Here is a 13,641-nt window from a genome sequence, read left to right on the forward strand (position 1 = left end):
TACACTGAGCACTGTGAACTTCTAATGGTTTCTGCCATAGTAGTGTTGAGTCAAAGCTCAGGTGCCTTTTTCACGCTAGATCCTAAATAGAAAATTAATGAAGAAAACAGTCATACTGAGTGTGTTTAAACCAGGTGGTTTGTTTTCATGAGAGAGACTCAATCGTTTCAGATGCCAGGTCAGAAACGGCAAACAAAAATCCCCAAGAAATTAAAAAAGTGAGACAGGATGCATGGTAGGGAGTGGTGAGAAATAGGCTGGTTTAATTACGCTGAATGTTAATGAAAGAGTATTCTTGCATGAGATGTACTTATTAGATTACCATGGGACACTGAAGATTAATTAAAGCCAAGACCTTGATTTCTTGCCTCAGCCAGTACTTGCTTTTATTTCAGTGAGACAGTATCAGTTATACAAGAAGGGTGATCAGCTGTGATTCCAGGACAGGTCTGCCTCTCCCCCTGAACAGGTCTGAAGTATCTGGTCTGGGCAGTCACTTCTTTTCAAGTAAAAATGAGCTCCGATTGTTTTTTGCACCGTTTACTTTTTTTTCATGTCTTACCAGTACAGCTCATTAATGAATTCTTACTACACTGACACTTAATGGGGCCAACTTTGATTTACATTTTTTCACTTATCAAATCTCAAAAGCACAGGTTTCAGCTCAGTTTGGATTGTTTTCCATCTATGGCCAACCTATGTTCACTAGCCTTTAGCTAGATTATTCACAGCCCTATGCCTAAACCTATATCTTCAGTCACAAGGTCACGAATAGGCCACAGTTTACTATACTTAAATTATCAAATATTCATACACATGTCCTGGATACAGTTGTCTCTCGCCTTCAGCCTTCCTGCTGCTCTTCAGAGGTAGGTGCTGTTCTTTCAGGATTGTGCATCTTTGTGGGAAAATTGCTGTACTCCCTGTTCTTGTCATTTGATCAGCAAGGTAAACATAAATAAACAGAAGGAGTGGATATAAAGGCCACATCTGCAGTTCCACTTGCTAAGATATGAATTACAAGAGTTCCCATTCCTCCTGGCTTTATTGAATTTGACTGTGGTCAGGAAACAAGGCAAATTTCTCTGCTTTCCTTTGCAGCAAGGGGAAGGGTGATTGTATGTACACGGCAGTGGGAGGTGGGTAGCCAGCTCCACACTCCTGGCTTTGTAAATAAGCTCATTTGGCCAGATGCTCAGCTGGTGTAAGCAGGCACCCACTGCCAGAATGGGTACAAGGCCACACACCATGGAAGAACACTTTTCTAAATAAATAAGTAAGGATACTGGTATTCCTCTCCACTCCTCTTTGATAATCTTGTGACCTACCATGCTCCCTGTAGATAAAGCTCAAGTTTTCTTGATCAGAGAGAAACTTCCTGAAACTTTGCCTGGCAATAGATTTAACAGACATGGACCTGTGGGACAAACTCATGCTGTGGATCACTATTAAATTATTTCAAGTTGGAATTCAGCCTAGAGCAGACCCAGCTCCAGCATATGTAACCACAAGAATCCAGTTGGGTTAAGCAGTAGTGCCTGGCATCATGCGTTCTGCCACTGAGGCTGACAAATGCAAGATGTTTGTTTTGGCATTCATGCTCCCATGCCCCGCATTTTGCAGTGTGGGGCTTGGGGTGGTTTTTTTGTTTGTGTTTTTTCCCTGCTCCCTATGGGTCTAATACTGCATTCTTTTGTGGTGACTCTCCAATATATTTCTATTTATTCTGCAGCCCTATTTCTGTGAAGAAATGAATAGCCCACTCTGAATTTTTGGGTTCTATATTCTTTCTTGCATTTTTCTGCTCCAAATGTCAGACTTTAAGTTCTCACTTGTAAAGCTCCTCAAGGGCACAGGTTAATTGCTGGGTAGGTCAGGAAAAGCTCATGGTTGACAGCTCTGTATAACTAGTTTCTGTCATTGTGGGGAGTGGGATTTTTGTTTCCCGTGGCAGGCATCAGAGATAAGCCACTGACAAAAGCAGCCCTCTAGAGCAGGGTTGTGCAAATCTATGATAGATTATGTTATAGTTATACTGAGAGTTGGTTGGCAAATATAGCCGCGTGAAGGGGAGAAAGAAGGGAAAGGCAAGCTCCTTTTATGATTGTGCTCCTGTGGGTCAAAATGAAATTAAGTCCTACTGGGTAAATAGTGAAAGACAGGATTGCCAAATACATTTTTAATGAAAATAAATGTTATTTCAATGCTTTACTTTGCTGTCAGTAATTAATGGCAGTGGGTGAGCCATAAAGGGTCATAAGGATCCCACAGGACCTATGGCGGCTGGGGCTCAGGTGCTGGGTAACTGCTGCCAGCCATTTGCAGACTGGCTTTGGCAGCCCTGGGCCTGAGGAGAAATCAAGGAAAGAAGCTTTGGCAATGCCTGAGTCACAATTCTCTTGGTGACTTGAGACTATCGGGCTCCTCCTTCCTTTGCCTCAGTTTCCATATTGGCCACTTGAGGATAGTGACGGTGGTGTGCCTTGCAGGAGGGTCATGGTGGTGGCCCTTGTTCCCACAGCCCTTTGGAAAGCTAGAGTGCTCTTCAAGTGCTAAAGAAATTCCCTTCCTGGGAGAGTATATCTTGTGCACTCTCCAGTTGCATCCTTCCAGCCTGAAAACTTTCCAAGCCGCTTATCTAAACACTTCCCACACGGTAATGTGCTGCTGCCCCAGGCCTCTGCTCTTGCTGCTCCGCAGCTTCCTTTCTGCTGACCCCCCAGCAGCGGCAGTAAAACAACCTGTTAACATCGGGATCTTCATGTGCTTTCAGAACCAGGCTTGATGTTTTCAACATATTCTCTCATCTTCCTGTGCACAGACTACTGTCTAACATTTCTGGAAAGGCATCTGGAGACTCCAGCCAATTTCTATGGTGTTTTAAAGCTGCACATATGTTTAATATATCTACTACTTCCTTCCCCGGGACTTCATGCTTCTCTTACCATTCATCTTTTTATACTGTACGCATAGAATACGAGTTATCTACAGCATTGCTACCATAATATATGGCATTTCCCAACACCTACATGGCAAATCCATTAGAAACTGTAACAGCTGCAGATTAACTCTAGCAGCGTGAATGCTCTACCTGGTGGGAAACAATCATAAAAAAGTACTTTTCCCATTCAGAATTATGAAAAGGTGATAGAAATAGATGCACCTCCCTTCCTTTCTCCCAGGGGAGAGAGAGAGAAAAAAAAAAACACAAAAAAACCACCGAAACCACAACACTGATTTTTCTGACTCTGGGAAGAGGTAGGAGTCAATGAAATTGGGGGAGCTGGTTTAATCTGAAGCAAACAGAAAGAAATACTAGTTCAAACAGCAGGCCAGGCTTGAGAGCTGGGGAGGTGGGTGTCCCATAACCAGTAGAGTGGCAATGGGGAGCATTCATGGTGGCACTGTAAAGGGCATGTGGGAAGGCAAGGAAAGCCAAGGGGTGCCGCCTTCCAAAATTGTAACTGCCTCTGCTGCAGCAGGTATAATAAAGGACTGACAGTAACGCTGAGTAAACATAGCCTTGGAATGAAAGCAGCAAATGGATGAGGATGCGGTAGTTTCCTTGCCCACTGCTATCTTGTAGCAATTTGTCCACTTTCCTGCTCACCACAGCGTTGGGAGCACCCACCGGGCATGGGGTGAGAGGATACAAACACCTTCAGTCAACAGCAGCTAATGACAGCCCTGTAACCACAACTCGGCTGAAGCATTTTGTTGATCGTCTTAGTGGTGTTACGTTTTTTATAGACTTACGTATTTGTTTTTGGGTGCTGTAAATGTAGAAGGCATAAGAGTGGCAGAGGTAAATGCAGAAAGTTTGCGTGGAAAATAGAGACATAACTTGTTTTTCCTGCTCAGCTCTGAAGCCAAAATAGGTAAATTTACCCACTTCCATGACCAAGACTAGCTATGTAAAGATATACACCGCTTCCCTTTTTAACCAGCGTGAAGCTGGCTTCACACAATGACTGTCTGAAGCAGTCAAAGCTTGGAGCATCCTCAAAGTCCAGGCCACAGAATGGTTCCCAGGACAGTAGGAAACACTTCAGAGTGGCTGTTCTTTGCCACATCACTGCTGCTGGGTCAGCTTATCTGGATCTTGTGCACTGAGCCTTTAACTGGCAGTGTGGGTGAAGGGTAACAAAGGAGCTGGAGATGAGAAGCAGAGATGGGAGGAAGCACTAGGTGAGGAGGCTGAGAAGGCAACTGTAAATACAAAGTTTTCATATAAAGTACAAAGCAGAAGTGATTCCACCGTATGCAGAGTTTAGGGAACGTGTACTAACCTGGCAAGGAGAAAGGGAAGGTGACAGCTGAGAAGAAACAAAACCAAGCAAATAGTATATGCAAGGCAAGAGGTAGGCAGGGATCCCAGATACCAGGGAGGTCTAGAACAAGTGGAAGAATAAAAAAACCAGCATTTCTGAAAGGACTCATTAGGGTCAGCAGCCTGGGAGATACCACTGCGTCCAGTGACCTGGTGGGGAGAAGCAGACCGACCAAAACACTGGAAGGCTTCCTGGTAAACTGGCAAAGGATTCCTGGGATTCCACCGGGAAGCTTTTCCATTGTCTTTCACAAAGACTACAAGAGACAGGAGTGGGTGCGGTGGCTGAGCACAGGCCTAGAGAAAATTCTGTGCTACACACATAAATCTCAAATCCTGGCATTCCTTCCCCAATAACCAAACAGCAGGCTATATTTAGCCCAACCTAAACAGAAACAAAGAACAGCAGGACTAGTCTTAGCTCTAACAGCTGCCACCAGCTGCTCAGAGGGGACGCAGGTAGAGCCGACGACGTCAGATGTAGTTAAATGAGATGGAACAGGGAAGGCAGCTATGCTTGAATGAACAATGCTGGTGTTTGGTTAGAGAAATTCTGCATTTTATTGTTTCATGGCTAGCCAGAAGGAAGATCAAATGTCAAGCTGAGCATGAATGCTTTTTACACCAAGGGCAAGTCTATAGTGAACCATGGACAGGCAAATAAGCAGAGGAAAGGGAGGAGGTAACAGATACAAGCAGACCACCTTGCCACTCAGAGCAAATGCTCGTGTGTCTAGCCCAAGTTCCTGGCATTCCCTCACTTCCATTCTAGCATAACAAAAATCAACAAAAGCAGTTTTGAGAAAGTCCAAGGAGGGCTGGTTGTCACGCTGCTGCTGACTAAAAGTTTGTATCTGTGTAGGAAGGCCAGTGACGCTTTTTCCAAGCAGCGTGCTGAGGGTGCCCAGAGGTACTGCTGATCCTAGTAGGGCCCTGTGCTTGGTTAATGTACAGCCTGCCTGGCCCCAAAGCTGCACATCTTGGGGCCACTACAACAGCAGCCCTTCTCCCTGCTGGCATGGCCACACATTCATGGGTCACAGTGACTTATTTCACTGATCCATGAACCCAGGGCTCACCCCCTGTATAGGCATCACCGTCATCACCTGGACAGGAGTGTGGAAAGGTCACATTAATGCAACTGGTTGCTTGCAAAATTACCTGCTCCAGGAGGGTGTATTTGCATGCTTGTTGGGGGAGAAATCATCACAAAACCTCAACCAGAGTGACCTAATTACTGTTAAGATTTCTACTAGTATGTATACACATACACGCACAGTACCTTTAGTGAAGCTGTACCTGGCTGAAAAGTGTAAAACCAGAGGACGCATAAAGTGAGATTGTTTAATGAGAACTTTACCTTCAAAATATTAGGGGACAATTAATACAGTGGGTGTTAAACTTGATCACTGAATAATCACTTAAGCATCTGGTTATCATTGCCATTCTTAAGAACAAAAAGTAAAAAAAAAGCAACTGACCTACTTCACCAGTGTAAAAAAGACAAAAAAACCCAAAACAACACACATGCCACAAAACTAAAAAAAGCAAACAAACAACAAAAAAAAAAAAACCAACACCAAAAAAACCACCAAAACAACAGAAAATCCACTGTCTCCTTCCATCCACATTTCTGGATTTCAGAGGCACCTTATTACAGCAATTCTCCCTATGCATCAGTTGGTATAGCATGGACTTTGAAGATTTTGTGGTAGCTTTCCCTGCCTTACTAGCAGAGCTGTGAGCTTGATGACTAATCACTTCTTAATAACTCATGTTTCCTCCCCAAAAGTCCCTGAAATGAAACTAGAGGAAAACATATGAGCAGGGATTTGTGAAGTAGAAAATCGCTTTGAAATGGGCTTATTTCCCAGTAACTCGTATGGTTTTTCTGGAAGGGGAGGAGGGTAGGGCCAGTGCTGAATTCAGTTCTATTCCCCACATGCCCAGACCTTGCAATTGCAAAGTGATCCCTGGTAGTGTATTCCAGATATATCCTCAAATAATGAAAACAAAACACAGATTAATTGTAGACCTCTCTGACTTGACTGTTGCTTGAATTTTTCCTGTAGGAATTTTCAAATCCAGATATCTTTCTCCTGAGTATGTTCTCCCACCCTGGATTAGACAGGGAAAATAGTGTAAACCAACAGATTCACATCTACGTCTACTCAGGACTTTCCCAGCTGTGACACTAAAATAAAGTTGGTGTGATCTTAATTTCTGGAATGGGACAGGCTCTTTGCAGGATGGTATTTACTGATGCCACTTTATTGATCACCCTCTTGCACAATGCAAGTACCTGAGCTATCGCTGGATCAAAAGATGACAACAGCCCTGTGTCCCATGTACTTGATTGCCAAGAAAATTATTTTTGTAGCTGCCTAGAAGCAGACAGGTATTTTCTGGGGAGAGCCTGTGGGAGCTTTGGTATCTTCCCTGTTGCTTAAGCATCAGTAGAAAACACACACACTTCCATGTCACATGCCATGGTTGCAGCTGCATGGCCCAGACAGACAGATGAGAACTGCATCTGCCCATGGCTGGGCACATGACACGTGCTAACGCAGAAACTTGGAGTATTCAGCCTGGCACAGAAAAAAGGCAAGATGGATAGTACATGCCACAGCTGGATATTGTCTTTTTTTTGGCCAAAACATTAAGGCTCCTAAGAAGAGGTATTTTGAGCATTCGTAGTCAACTGAATTATGGGTTGGACAAGCATCAGCCATGCAGTGCTGTCCAGTACATGCCCTTTTTTCTCCTCCTGGTTCATAAATTTTCACTCCTTTTTAGCTTTCTGGGCACGTACTGTACCTTGTGATGACATGGAAGAACAAGGCCTTTAAGTCTTTATTAATTGTTACTACTGTATTTTTAAAAGGAGCTATTTAGGAAATTCTAACTTTTGTTACCATAGGAATGAAGCTGTAGGATTCAGCAAGAGAGCAACTTAAACAGCAGTGTTTAAGTCATTCACTTCAACTTTAATTTTCTGTTCCCTTTAAGCTCCTCTTGGACATAAAGAAAAAGACTGTAAAAGTGCTCTCGTCCTCTCAGCGCCGCTTGAGTCTAGCCCAAATTAGGAGGTGCAGCCCTGTAATCTATAGCAGGGTTTAGCGATGTCCCTTCCCACCCACAGAGCACCTCCTCTTCTTCCCGAGTGAAGCAGCATCAGTGAAGTGCTCCTTAGCTCAGGCAGAGCTCCTCATCTGTTTTCTTCCCCAGCTAGTTTAAAGCAATGCTTATGCAACTTTTATGCCATAAGAACTAGGTGAACAGAGGAGCAGCCAGTCCACTGTACAAGAGCACGCTGGGATGCTCATACCCAAGGAGCTCGCCCAGATGAGCTGACCGGTGATTTACTACCCAGTGTAATTCTGAACTAAGTGCCTTACTAGAGCACTTTTACATGCACCTTTCTGAGTTTATTTGCTCCTTTTTTCCTGTTTGAAAGGTTTAGGTCTACATTAAGTAAAAATCAAAACAGGACAGGTGAGTTGATTAATAATTCTGCTAGCCTTCTCCAGCAGGCAGGAGGAGACAAGGCAAGGAAGGACAGTAAAAAGCTGACACCCAGACTTGCTATTCCCCTCCACCTGTTTTTTAATCCTTTTGACCATGGGAACTTGATAAGCAGTAAGAAAGTGGAAAAAAGTTTTGTTTTCCCTGGCTTTCACTCTTTTTTGAGATGTTATCGACTTGTGAATGGTGTTCTGATTTCCCATCTCATGTTTGGGAGAGTCTTGGATTAGTCAGAAGGGACTAAGTAGAACAAGGAATCTTGCACCCCATTGCACAGATGTCTAACATCAATGATGAGACCAGGATGTTCTTCAGCAGTTGTTGATTGTGGCAACAGTTCTATTGATTTTCATGGTGCATGAGGGACAGCTTTAATTCTCCTGAATCACCACGCTCCTTTCTTCATTGCTGCTGAAGCCATGATCCAAAGTCCCAGTCAGGAACTGGAAGAGGAGCCTCTCCAGGATATTACAGTATGTGTCTGTAACTTCACAGATGCTGTCAGGTGGTGAAGCCACTTACAGATTAAGAATCTAATGCCTGGCTATTCCTCAGCAAATGAAGAAAAGCCAAGAAAGCAAGCCAGTGACCGTATTTTGGCATGACTTCCTGGCATTACAGTGACCGTATTTATCACCCAACCTCTCCTTTTCCTTGCACATATCTAGCCTGCTCCAGCATTCTGCCTTGCATTCTTGCTTCTAGAGTCTAGTTTATCTTTCAGCTGTCTGGCCAAACCTACTTTAGTAACCTATGGCCACAGGATTCTGCCTCAACAATATATTACAAACTGGTCACAGGGATAGGGAATTACACAGCTATGCTAAAAAAAAAAAAAAAAAAAAAAAAAAAAAAAAAAGACACTATCAACGCTAATCTAGCAGGGTACTTATCCACCAAACCCAGCTATTTGGAGATTACTTTGCTCTGTTTTAGCAAAGGTGTAACAGCACTTCCACAGCTCCCACTCCTGCTACTGTTGGCTGCAGGCAAATAGGGGTTTTCAGACACCACCCTGCCACACACGCATACCCGTTTCTGTGGACTTGGCCAAGCTGTTGAAGCTGGATCCTTTTATGGGAATGTACAAGAGGGGTTTTCATAAACCAGTTTGAGATTTTGGGAGGCACAGTTGCTGCTCTGTTGAGGTAGCTGATAGCTCTCTAGTCTTTCCACCCCCTCAAATCACCTCGTTGTGCTGCCCACTTATTTGCACCTTCATTTCCACACAGATTCACATGTGTGGTCACAATCAAAAAGAGGACCTTAGTCATATTTTACATAACATTTCCTTGCATCTCAAAGGGGAAAAAAGAGGACACAGAGGAGGAAGACTGTGAAGGACTAGAATTTTTTATTGACTTTTCATTAAAAATTATTTCCCACCCAGGAATACACGAAAACTTTTTTACCATAAAAACCTAGTATAGCGAAGTCTATAAAAAGGATACAACAGGTAAAAAAGGCTCTTATTTATCATATGCTGATGAGGGATTTTAACAGAGCACTTAACTGGTAGGTTTGTATTTTTTAAATATAAGCTCTCAAATGATTAGGAATATCAGGGTGAGGGGAGTCTTTTAGTGTTTCAACTTTCCTGCGAATACTTCAACATCCTATTGCATTATTTTGAATCCAGCCAAAAGACCAGACAACCACAGAAACAGTCAACTGAATAAAAGACAAACTAAAAGGAGAACCGCTGAAGTTACTCACAAACTTGGACAGGACAGCGAAACACAAAAGAGGGGTGGGGTGAGTGCAGCAGGGAAGAAGGAACAGTTTAAACTTATCCCAGAATATTACCAGCATTCCCTCAGGTATTTTATTCAAAAAGGTACAATTTAATCTGCATTGTCTTTGTATAAACAGCATAATCTCTAAGAACCTCTGCCTCACATACGCCTTTTTTCCTGAAGGCTGACAGAGCTACTTCACTGATAGTGTTCTGGTAAAATACCTTCTGGGTATACATAATATATATATTAAAAAATGTGCTTTTATAAACAACCCATTCTAAAGTTAATGAAACTATAATAGTTTATGGGCCAGAACCTTGGCACTTCTAATTAAAATGTTACTTCAGGGAACCAGAGCTGGTTGACAGCAGCTGAGAGTCTAGCCTAATGCTCTTACCAGTATGTCCTACCTCCTGGCTTCTCTTCTGCAGATTTCTCTAAAATAAACAGTATCTTACAATTCCCAGATTGGCACAGGAGCATGATTACACGCAGGCTACTTATTTCCTCATCCTTATGGTGCAAGGACATGCAAGATAGGTCCTGGAGCCGTCAAGTTAACACAACACCACCAAACTACCCGAGCAAGCTTGCAACCCTCGTGTTATGCTCCTTGTCTCACCAAAGGAAAGGCTGTCTGTAGAAATGGATTTTTAACATTCACACCTCCCCCTTGTGTTTCTACTATGTGAACTCACCAGACTATGTTTATTTCTCAAAAGACCTCTCTAAACGTGAAATTTACACGTTGTATTTTCTTGGTTTCCTGGTAAATATGTAAATACAAAAGAGCACTAAGAATAAACGTTCTTTCAGTTGCCAAGGCTAAAATTTCCCACTGAAATCAACCAGTATTACAGCTATTACAGAAGTCATCCAATATTTAACAGAGGATTTGATCTTAGAAGATAGGGAGAATAATAAAAATACCTTCATCTAGCACAAGCTATGAAGAGACAAATACTACTAATTCTGTTCTATGGAAAAGAGAAATCTTGCCACTCACTTCATGAGAAGTGGGACTGAGTTGGGGTGGGAAGTTTGTTATTTTGTTTTCTTGTTGGTTTTTGTTAGGTTTTGTGGTTTTTTCCAAGCAATAAAAGTACTTTTATCCTGGAGATCCTGGAGAAAATAGCATGAAAGGCAAGGAAGAGAGAACTCCTGGCCTGATCCTGACCTCTGTGACAAGAATAAGACCACAGCTGTCCTTTTGTACAATGAGTTTGTACAAAGAGAGGGAGGAAAAAGTTATCTGATGACAAGCAGAAGAAAAAATCAGACAACAAACATACCTGATTTGCCCACACCAGCTCGACCGAAGATCGCCAGCTTCACTTCTGCACTCTTAGCCATGCTGGAAGGGACGGAGTGGTGACAAATTCACTCGATTATCTAAAGTGAAGCAGAAGAACCATTCCCAGCTCCTGTCTTTGGCTTCACCGTGTCATTGTGACGTCAATGCAGAGCCTGGGGAAGAACAACACGAGGATGGAGCTGCAAGGAGGCAGGCTCTTCCTCAGCCCCCCTTTTTTCTTTTTTAAATAGTCATGATAATTGATGCTATGTTCCTGCTTTAAACATCGCAGCAACACCACTGACACGTTTGGCACTGTTAGGGCAAAACCTGCCTTCAGCTTCCTAGCTCTCGCTGTTTGCTCCACAGTGGCACTGTAATACTGCACGAGGTACTAAACAACCCAAAGTACCTGCCTCACAAGGTTTCTTGTTCTTTCTTTCAGCTGTGATTGCTATATTTACTGTATTTGCCTCAGCTCCAATGAATTAGTTTTTGTAGAATGTATGTAAAAGCCACAAGCACTCACTAACCGTGCCTGCAGATAGATGATCTTTCCTCAAGCCCTCCAGTACCAGAAAGGTTTCAGTTACCCAGCTGCAGTTGCCTAAAAACCTCTAAGCACTTGTAACCTGCCAGTTCTGCTAAACAAATCTGTACCCAGTAGTTCTCCATGGCTCCTTGTTTAAACTGCCTCAGCTTGTACATAAACATTCGGCAAAGCATGGGGTTAGAAAAGGATGCCAGAGTTTCTGGTAATACACTTTTAACAGGCCACATGGGAATTATCTATATTCACAGCAGATTTGCTGCATGACCTTGAGCAAGTCACCTGGCACTTCATCTCCTTGATCTCTCTAGCCTGGACAGTAAAAAATATGACAATACCTGTCATTGTAGAGTGCTTTAAGATCTTGGGCGAAAAATGGCAACTCTGACGATGCTGATGATCCTCAAGCCTGACTTAAAACATCACAAACTCAGTCTCCCTGTAAAACAGGGCAGAACTTTACTTGTGAATGCAACCTGTTATGAAGATTTGCTGTTGCGCTGAAGTGTTCGCTTTAGCCATAAATCCTAACAGTGACGTAGGAAGCTCGCTATGTTACTACCCGGTCTACAGCAAAATGCATTTCAGACGGATTTCTTGAAATAAAACCCGAGGCTTTTGCATACAGACAAAAAGAAGTAAAAACGCCTTACACAGAGAAGGGATCCAGCTCATCTCTGACATCCTCATGCTCCTGAATCATTTTGCCTATGAGTGAATTTAGACCTCGATCGCCTTGCACGAAGCGCAAAGTTTTTCGGGAGCTGCACCGCCTGGCGGGGTGGGGGGTGGGTGGCAGGGGGACAGCGCCATCCCCCTCCCGCGAAGGCTCCCGGCCGCCTGCCGGTAGCTCACGCAGCTCCGGGGGCTGCGCGCCCGAGCAGCGCCGCGACCCCGCCGCCGCCTGCGGCACCACGGGCCGGCCCCGCCGCGCCCGCCCCGCCGGCAGGTACCGCCGCGTTTCCCCGCAGGCACCGGCACCCGCCCGCCCCGGCGCCGCGCCGGGCTCCGCTCCCCGGCCGGGTCCCGGCAGGTGCCTGCCGCACGGTGCGGAGCGCAGCAGCTCCCGCGGCTGCGGGCACCGGCCGGGCCGGCTCCGCGGCCCCGCGCGCAGCGTGCGCCGTGCCCCCCGCCCCGCACCTTCCCGCTCGCGCTCCTCCCCGCACCGCCCCCCCCGCACCCGCGGAGGAGACCCGCGGGCGCGCACAGCCCCGCGCCGGCCGCCCGCCGCTCACCTCCTTGCGAGCAGCGCGGGGGGCCGCGCTGGCGGTGCCCGCGCTGCGCCGCGGCGCTCAGCGAGGGAGGCGCGGCCCGGCCCCGGCCCCGGCCCCGGCCCCGGCCCCAGCCCCGGCCCCGGCCCCGGCCCCGGCCGCACCCGCGCTCCCGCCGGCGGCAGCGGCGCGGCCGCACAATGCGGAGAGGCCGCCCGCCCCTCCGCCCGCCTGGCGGCGGCTCCCGCAGCGCCCCCCGCCGCCGCGCGGCACTGCGGCGCCCCCTGCGGGCCGCCGGGAGCAGCACGCCGGGTGCCGTGCGGAGGGTGCCGGGCGCGGGTCCGCGGCGCCCCGGCGGGGCGGGGGGCGGCGGGGGGCGCCAGGCGGGACGGGGAGGGCCACCGTGGTGGCGCCGTCCCCTCGCTGTAGGTGCCGACGAGCGTCACCCCAGCCCGGCGAGCTCAGCCCTGAGGTTCGGCGTGTTTGGCGGTAACGCAGCCTTTAATTGTGCGGGACAGCGGGGTTGCTCACATGCATAAATTCTGACGAAGTGCTTGCTAGCGGGCCCGGCCAAGTCTGCTCCGTAGCTAATTCAACACCTTCGAGCACTGTCTTTCCCTCACTTTTGCTTGGTTAGTGCTGCTCACCGGTACCGCCTGGTGTAACGCTTTGCAGAGCCACGCAGCCTCCCTGCCCTGGCAGGCTAACAGCAAGGTCACTGCTCCGTCAGGTCGCTTCACAGCAGCACCAACTTTTCACACGGTGCTCTTCTCCCTGCATCCCAGCGTGGCTTACGGCAAAGGAAAGCACTGTTACTTCAATTTGCAAATGGGGAAAAAAGAGCCGTGTAATTACATCAGTCCCTCCAAGCAGCAGCGTCAGTGCCAAGGTCCAAGTTCTGAAATGATAGGACCAAATTCACCAGACAGCTCTTACTTCCTTGTTTATTAAACTATCCAGTAATGTAAAGATGCATTAGTAACAGATGTGAA

The 13,641-nt window shown here is 46.2% G+C and overlaps 1 protein-coding gene across 3 annotated transcripts in view; it reads right to left on the minus strand.

Moving 5' to 3' along the window:
- The window catches only part of RERG (RAS like estrogen regulated growth inhibitor), a 108,838-nt gene extending 96,026 nt beyond the window's left edge, over positions 1-12,812 (minus strand). For 2 of the 3 annotated variants that reach the window (XM_055808991.1, XM_055808989.1), the window contains exons 1-2: positions 12,674-12,812; positions 10,887-11,061 (exon numbers count right to left, since the gene is read on the minus strand). In XM_055808991.1, coding sequence (XP_055664966.1) covers positions 10,887-10,947 — 61 coding nt within the window. In that variant the 5' untranslated portion in view covers positions 10,948-11,061; positions 12,674-12,812. Of the gene's footprint in view, positions 1-10,886; positions 11,062-11,776; positions 11,878-12,673 lie in introns of all 3 variants that reach the window. The other variant, XM_055808990.1, reaches the window with a different exon arrangement.
- Positions 12,813-13,641: the final 829 nt, after the last annotated feature.

This window comes from Falco peregrinus, chromosome 6 (genome assembly GCF_023634155.1).
Source record: "Falco peregrinus isolate bFalPer1 chromosome 6, bFalPer1.pri, whole genome shotgun sequence".
Lineage (NCBI taxonomy): Eukaryota > Metazoa > Chordata > Aves > Falconiformes > Falconidae > Falco > Falco peregrinus.